The 7646-nt window shown below is 39.8% G+C and overlaps 1 protein-coding gene across 1 annotated transcript; it reads left to right on the top strand.

The window, feature by feature from the left end:
* The first annotated feature begins 1449 nt into the window (after positions 1-1449).
* LOC122616712 (coiled-coil domain-containing protein 80) lies at positions 1450-1902 on the top strand. The gene has a single exon (XM_043792258.1). It carries the CDS (start codon positions 1453-1455, stop codon positions 1900-1902), a length of 450 nt encoding a protein of 149 aa, XP_043648193.1. The 5' UTR covers positions 1450-1452.
* Positions 1903-7646: the final 5744 nt, after the last annotated feature.

Genomic DNA, 7646 nt, shown 5'->3' with positions numbered 1-7646 from the left:
AAGGAGCAGCTGATCCATGCATGACTTTGCCACTTCTGCCTCCAATTTCAGGATCCCTCAATATCCCAACTTTCTTGCGTTTCGGCCAAGTCATGAGCCTTGTCTTCGAAGCGCACGACCCAAAAAGGCACATTTTGCCCCTTGAAAACTGTTGACAATTTGAATTTTAGCAATCACAGCCAGATGGTCTTTAGAATAAAAATCACACTGCAATATAATGGAACTGAGTTTCACATTTTTTTCTAAGTAGCTACTAGCGAATTATGAGATCTTAATAAACTGTTAGTAAAAACATTCAAATGATTACATTACACTTCCTATTATTGATTAGTAAAACAAAGTGAAATAAAATTAAGATTTCAAAATCAACATAGTATTGAATCAGCTTCATGGTATTCACAATAAAACATGGGCAATAATGTTTAATAGAAATCTAACTGAAAAAGCTAACCTTCTTTCCAAGTGTAAGCAAGCAAAAAGTATAGAAGCGTATTCCGCAGACTGGGAAGGAAATCACAGTTTCCACGTGCTGCAAGACAAAGGATGTTGGGCAAGTTTTTCAGCAATCTGCATGTAAAATATTTAACACGAAATGTTTTTGTATAGTCTCCCATTTTCATTATATTTCAGCCCGAAATACTGCCTGGCCCTGGGGCTTCCATGGGCTCGAATTGGGGGAAACTGGATGGGATTACATATACTCGTATACATACATATATACGCCTCCGGAGCGTGGGCTGAAAAATAATGAGCGTCATGCTGCGTCGCCTGATAAATATAGCACACACAAATTTATATATGGGCGACAGTTGTTGATGCCATAAGCGATAAATTTTCGCCAGCTCATGGCAAATTGTGATTATGCTGAAGGATGCATAATGTGTGTGTATGAATGCGGATATATTTATTAAGGAGTGAGTTGACAATTGTGCGACCTAGGTGTTTTGTCGATAGGAGACTTTCCAGTTTGACGACCCATCTCAAATGGTAGCTCTGAATGGAACTTACTTTCATAAAATTGAACCGTTTAGTTTTCACAGAAATAAACCAACCAGCTAGGTAATTATTTTTTGGAATAATATCACTTAATTTGGTTAAAGATGAAGTTGATCTAAAAAACTAAAAGAAAAAAGTAAACAACATGAAAACAGTTGGCCCAACAATAGCAAGAGCGTTATTTGAACAAAAGCTGTTGACTTTTAAACTGAATATCACAGTGTGTACCCCAACGTATATTGCTTTAATTAAACAATACGCTAAATATTCTACGTTATATTAGCTCTTCCCCCAATGAGAGATTCTTATATTTACTCGCCTTCCAACTGTCTTACGCCCAGAAGAGTCAAAGCAAACACAGATTGGTTGGCTGAAGCACAAGACCATTTCGATTTGGACCTATAAAAAGGTGGTTGTGCACCAAAGTTGTATAGTGCGCCTGTGACACAGCTCAAGATGTGTCCCAAACTTATTCTTTTCGTGGGGTTAGTGGCCCTAATCGCTGCTGTGTATGCTGCCGATGAGCCTGCATCGCCATCGCCGGCATCCCCAACTCCTTCAGCCTCGCCAACTTCGCCGACATCCCCAACTTCGCCAACTACTCCCACATCACCGACTTCACCAACCACGCCGGATGCCGCTACTACCACCACTACCACCACCACCACTACCACCACCACTACGGCAGCCACCACGACAGAAAAGACTCGCAGGCGCAGGCACAGACGCAGGATCATCCGGATCCGCAGGTTCAGGAGGGGCAACAGAGGAAACAACCGTCGCCGCGGATTTGGAGGACGCAGATCCCGCCGAGGTGAATTCGGAGGTCGCCGCTTCCGTGAGGGAGGTGACCGTGAAGTGGTGATCCGTGAGCGTGGATTTGGAGGATTTAATCGCATCCTTTAAGATCTACGGGCAAAAACCTGAATAAAATGAAATCGAATTATTAAACTCTGGGGTTTCCCGATTTTTATTTAATATTAAGTACTAGTTTAGCTATAGCTAGTCATTCCTTTTCAGTTTTAAATGAAAGAGTAATGCAGTCCGAATGGTAAAAAATGTGATAGTTATCAGTATGATTTTGGCTTAATCCCTACAACGTCCCGTTCACTGAAAGCCAACCACAGCCGAGAACTAATTCGGTGTACAATGGAACCTCTCGGGTTGACTTGTGGGGCGAAAGTTAATCAGGCACCTAGGTGCGCTTATTATATATTAATTTAGCAGTCAGTCAAGTCTGCCGTGCCGCAAACGCGATTATTTTCGGCCTGGTTAGGCTCAACTTTATGGCCTGGATCTCGGCACAATGCATCTCGGCACAAGTTGGTAGACGGAGGGTTCTTTCAGTTCCTGTGCGAAATGCCCCACCCAACTTCCCTTCTAATGCCCTTTTGTTCTGCTGGAAAGGCAAGCAGCACACTGCAGCTGTTGCCCCATTAGCCATGCAGCGTCGAAAATTGGCCAAGGACATTACAAGTTTTTGCAGCACAGTGCAAATTTAATTTCGCACGGAAATAGTGCTAGATGGGTAAATGGGTAAATGGGTAGATGGATGGGTATGGCGATCTCTTAAATTTCATTGGCAGTGCGCAATTGATGCGCGATTCCTCTTCAGTGCTTCGGCACATGCAATTTGGTTGAAGCTGAATATTTATATCGTTATACGAGTCCTTTTTAAATAATGTATTCCATTTCAGCATTCAACAAGCCCGTTCGCTAAAATAAAAAATATCCCTACATAAATAAGCGGAGATGACAACTTGACTTGACCAAGCGTAATCAAATAAATGATGACCCCACGATATAAAAAAGCCACCCAAACAATTGGTCCTGTCATATAAAATCGACTTTTCCCTGCCTTTGACTGTCGAATTGCGACTGCGAAAAAAATTGTAAAAGTTCGATCGAGGGGTGGAACAATTAAATCGGTTTCCAGGGGGCGAGGCGAACCTGAATTTCTGTTTCTTTTGACAGCACATTTCATTTCATTCACTTAATCTGACTCTGACTCGATTGGCGATTGTGACAATTGCATCTCGTATACCATTTATGCCATTTCGCTTTAAATATTTATATATTCTGTGTAGTCCTCATTTCTCATCTAGCCTGGTATGTCAAAATATTAATTACAAATTGCTAGTTTCAATTCTCAACCGCCTCGTCTTATGTCATCGTTTAATAGTATTATATAGTAATAATATCAATTTATTGGTTTAAACTTAGACTGTGCACCTGATGTTTCGAAGATTAAAGCCAAGTCTCGTTTAAGCTACTTTAAATTCTCCTATATCGATGAAAAACATGTATTGGAATTTGTATTCTGATTACTGCTAGTATTATCTTTAAAATATTTAAGCTTTCAAGCTGATTTCAGAGCCTCTCGTGTATAAGCGATTTCGTTTGGATTGTTTTCAATGATATAGCTAAAATACAAAATCAGGCCCCGAGGATTAATAAAATTCTCCCTGTTTCATATTTTTAAACGAATCCAGTTACTCATTTATCTACGACACATTATAAAATGTTAAAAATTTCGCAACAAATTGGATTTATGTAAATGCAATCCGCGGATCAAAATTACTTACATTTATGTAAATCATTTTTATTACCTTCTTTAATAACTTGTTAAAATCTTATCGCGATCCCACTTCCGTTGTATAGCCGTGTAATCTGTAATTAATCTTTATTATGGTTCCATAATAATGGAACTTAATAGGCTAGCTGTAATTTATTTTACATGCATTGCGTAATGCAAATAAAGAAGTACCAAATTCAAACCTTTAATAGATGGTGTTTTAAAGGTGCACTACAATTTGTAAGCTAAACAAATACCCATTATATATTATAACATTGAGCAATCATTTTAGTAGATCCGAAGCAATATTAGCATATTTTGTTCATCAGTTTTCTGGGAATGACAACGGGCGATGGTACTACACACCGACGTAGAACCGTCTGCGTCATTGAGATTTTACATAAACTGTTCGGTTATGCACGCAGATGGAAAAGCAGAGCAAAACAGGACTCTGTGCGTAATTATAGAACAGACGGGGCCAGACACGTGTTCCTTTACCACTTCGAAGGTCCCAGGTGAGACCATAATGAGTGAGCAGGATTATGCGGAGAGGTGTGGATGAGCCGCACAAGTGTCCTGGTTATCCTCGGCTTCTAATTGTGATGAATCCCCTCAAAGGAATGCAAAATTGCTGCCGGCCTTTTGTGCGGTGTTATTATTACAACATTTGGTGAGCTAACACGCTTTAAATAAAGCTTTTGTTCCAAGGAAACGTTTCTGAAACAGGTGATGCGACCAATAAGGACGAAATTATGGAATTTTGTGCCATCTGCGTCACTAATTGACGTTGGCTGTGATTCGCAATGTAAAAATATAACTTGTCTGCGGATCCTTAGGTTGGCAATAAGCGGATTATTTTTAGACAACGCTTGACCTTGACTACAAATTGATTAACTAAATACTCGTCCATAGTTCAGTTTGCCTTATATTTTATTTGCCCAAGGGAAAGTCCTTTTCAGCTGCAATATGTTGCCAATTATATATTAATTAATTCGCCAACGCGTCTCTGGCAAATTGCGCCGGTTGTAAAACTAACTAATTAAAAGTTAAAGCCCAATACCGCTCACAGGTAAACAGTTGCTAATTCAAGCTGTCAGATTTGTTTTGCCTATCCCGAATCCCATTAGTTCAAACTCCTGAAAGGGACCATCTGCCTTATCCCTATACGAACCCTTTTCAACACCAAGACAGACTGTCAAACATTTCACTGGTGCCAGACAAACATGGATACTTTTGAAAATAAATTCATTTTGGCGAGAGCAACTTTATAAATGAATGCAAGGAGGAGCAAGGACCTCCTTAAAATCCCTAAGCATCAAATCAAACCGCACGTGTTAATTTAAAATAATGTTTTTAATTATCCAAGTTGTACACTTGCACTTTTGCCATTTTCTGAATATGGCTAAAATCCAGAGGCCCTTTTAAGCTAAAACCCAGAAGCAAATGTTTTTACTTCAATCTGCTGGTTCTACTTCCAAACCCATCCATTTCAATTTAGAAATTTAACTCAACTCTATTGCACATCAATCAAAATCAACTCTAGAAATATCCCTTATCGACAGTTGATATCCTTATGTTGTGAGTAACAGCACTGTTGATAACAGCACTCCTTCTGTGCAACATACTTAACAGCTGTCTAGCAGTATCCTGTTGCGCTCTTACTCCGAATAGTTGGCACTCGCTCTCGCGGCTCTCCCGTTGGACTTTCCAGTGTCTCTCACTGGAAAAGCCGCCAAAAAGTCAGCTGTTTTTGCGGCTTACGCGAGCGTTTGCCTCAGATTGCCGATATATATGGGGGTTGGAGGCAAGAGCAGCCATAACAAATATTTCCCTACCAGATCCTTGACGTTTATCGCGTCCAATGTCGCTTTAACCAATTTAATTGTGTTTAATTTATGGCCCAAACTGAAGTCCAACCGGAACGTCTGCGAATCCATACGCCAGTAGGTTCTAAACAGGGGATCCTTGGGGGTCCGTATGAGGTCCTGCAAATGGTGCGTGTCCAAATCGCATTCAGAGGGCGAGGCCGGCTAGCTGGGTAAATAAACGGCAAAATGAAATAAAACAAAATGGAAATGGAAATCGACATAAATAAATTGCTGGGAAAACGGTTTTATCGCCGCCACAGCCTTTGACACTTTCGGTTAATGGCGAGTCCACCCCTCTCTTCCAGCTCACGCACACACACGCAAAATGATTTAGGTTCTGGGCAAACCCACATGGCGTATGCGCAATTAAAACACTGGCCCCGCGGCAAAAACCTACACAATTTATTTGCACGAATTCCTTGCCTTCAATTTTTTTTTTTAACTTTTATATGCTTATCAGTCTCCCCTTGTTCTCCTTGTTCAATAAGACATAAATTTTACTTTGGCAGACAGCGCAGGACAAGAACAACTAATTTGACAATTGGTTTGTCTGAGAATTTCAATATGTTCCTTTCTTCCCTTCTGGAAATATTTATAATCGTACTGTGGAGGGGGGTGGCACATTATCATAATTTGGCCTTGACATGCCTGAGTTCTGACTTCTTGGCAATGTGTGCAAAAAGTTGCCGACAAGAATAATTTTGGATACTAAGTTCTTTTGCCGCAAGAAGTTGGCTTACGCATGGAATTTTTTCTGAGTTGATTTTCTGATAAAGTTGAAGTTCAAATTGGCTTGAGGAAACATTTGAAAGAACAACAGCGTGAAATATAGCACAAATTTTATATTTAGTTAGGATTGTTCGTTTTAAAAAGCACTATAAAAATGCGTTCTGTTTCAAGAGCTGCATCTGAAATAATATGTTTAATATTCCCCTTTGGAATTAAATAAATAATAAAGGTTGGACGCCAGGTAACTTGCCACAAAAAAATAGTACTTCTGAAACTGAATAATTCCCTTTTCCCCCGGAGCCAATTTAAGAGGCATTTCCCAGTTGGCGCCACCTAATTGTTCCCACTGAGGCTGGCGAACTTCTGATATTAATTTTTATGGTTTTTGTTCCGCTTCTCTGTTTTTGGACCACTTGCATTCATTTTTTTTCGTTTTGGAAACGGTTTTATTCCATGTCCGGCAAACCATTTCGAATGCAAATGAAAATGCTTGCGGCCTGTTTCCGACACTACTATATCCACACTCATGTATCCTATACAAATCCATGTATATATATTCCCACCTATATATATCGTAGCCTCGAACATTGCTTTTCCATTTGTGTGTCGCGTTTTAATTGCCAAGCGAAAGAGGGCCAACTTCACAGCGGCCAGCTATTTGGCCCAGATTTGGCCGCTTTGCGCCAAAACATGGCCAAAAGCCTGCAAAATTGTCAGCAGATTGGGTGCGTTTTTCGGTCAGCCTCCTATCGCAATTTGTTATAATGGTCCATGTCGTGTGCGAAAAATTAGCAAGCAATTTGAGCGGAATTGGTCTGGCTTAAATTATGGCCCTTCAATTTCAATGAAACATCTTTGTTGAGCTTGGCAAAAAATGTTTAAGGTTAATTTCGAATTATTTCAGTACGAAAGCTTCTATCAAAGTCTGCTTAATTATATTCAATTTTGAGTACTGATACAAATTAATTAGAACAAAGCCAATCAATATTAATAAGCACAAATACAAATTTCCTCATTTGGAGAGATCAAAAGCTGTCCAAAATTCGTAGTAATTCAATTAGGTAAGAAAAAATAGAATCGAAGCTGCTGAAATGAAGTTTCAGCTTAAGTAAGGCGTTAAGTAAAAGTCCACCAAAAATGGTTTGGCTGGAGCCAAAAAAGGCGGAGCATAAAAGGGCGAAGCATAAAAATCAGACACAAAAAGCTCGAACAGCGACGAGAAAAAATCTCGACAGATATTAAAAGACAGCCTTGAGGACGCTAAAAGTTGTCTTCAAATCCCAAAAAAATGTCAGAGCAGCGAGCGCCGAGAAACATCAACTTAAATTTCATGAGCGATAGATGGTTAGATGGTGGAAAATCCCTTTTTTTCCACCCGATGGGGGGTGGACTGGCAATGGATATAAATGAAAAAGATAAACCCACTTTATGAATGAATTTTTTATGCGAAGTCTTGTCCTTTTCTACGGTAAACCGTT

Source organism: Drosophila teissieri, chromosome 3L (genome assembly GCF_016746235.2).
Source record: "Drosophila teissieri strain GT53w chromosome 3L, Prin_Dtei_1.1, whole genome shotgun sequence".
In the NCBI taxonomy this organism is placed as follows: Eukaryota; Metazoa; Arthropoda; class Insecta; order Diptera; family Drosophilidae; genus Drosophila; species Drosophila teissieri.
The sequence above is the reverse complement of the archived record's forward strand: the minus strand, read 5'-3'. Positions and strand labels throughout refer to the sequence as shown.

Bases quoted from the DNA above. Each gene is read 5' to 3' on its own strand.
- LOC122616712 (XM_043792258.1), top strand. From the start codon at position 1,453: ATGTGTCCCAAACTTATTCTTTTCGTGGGGTTAGTGGCCCTAATCGCT.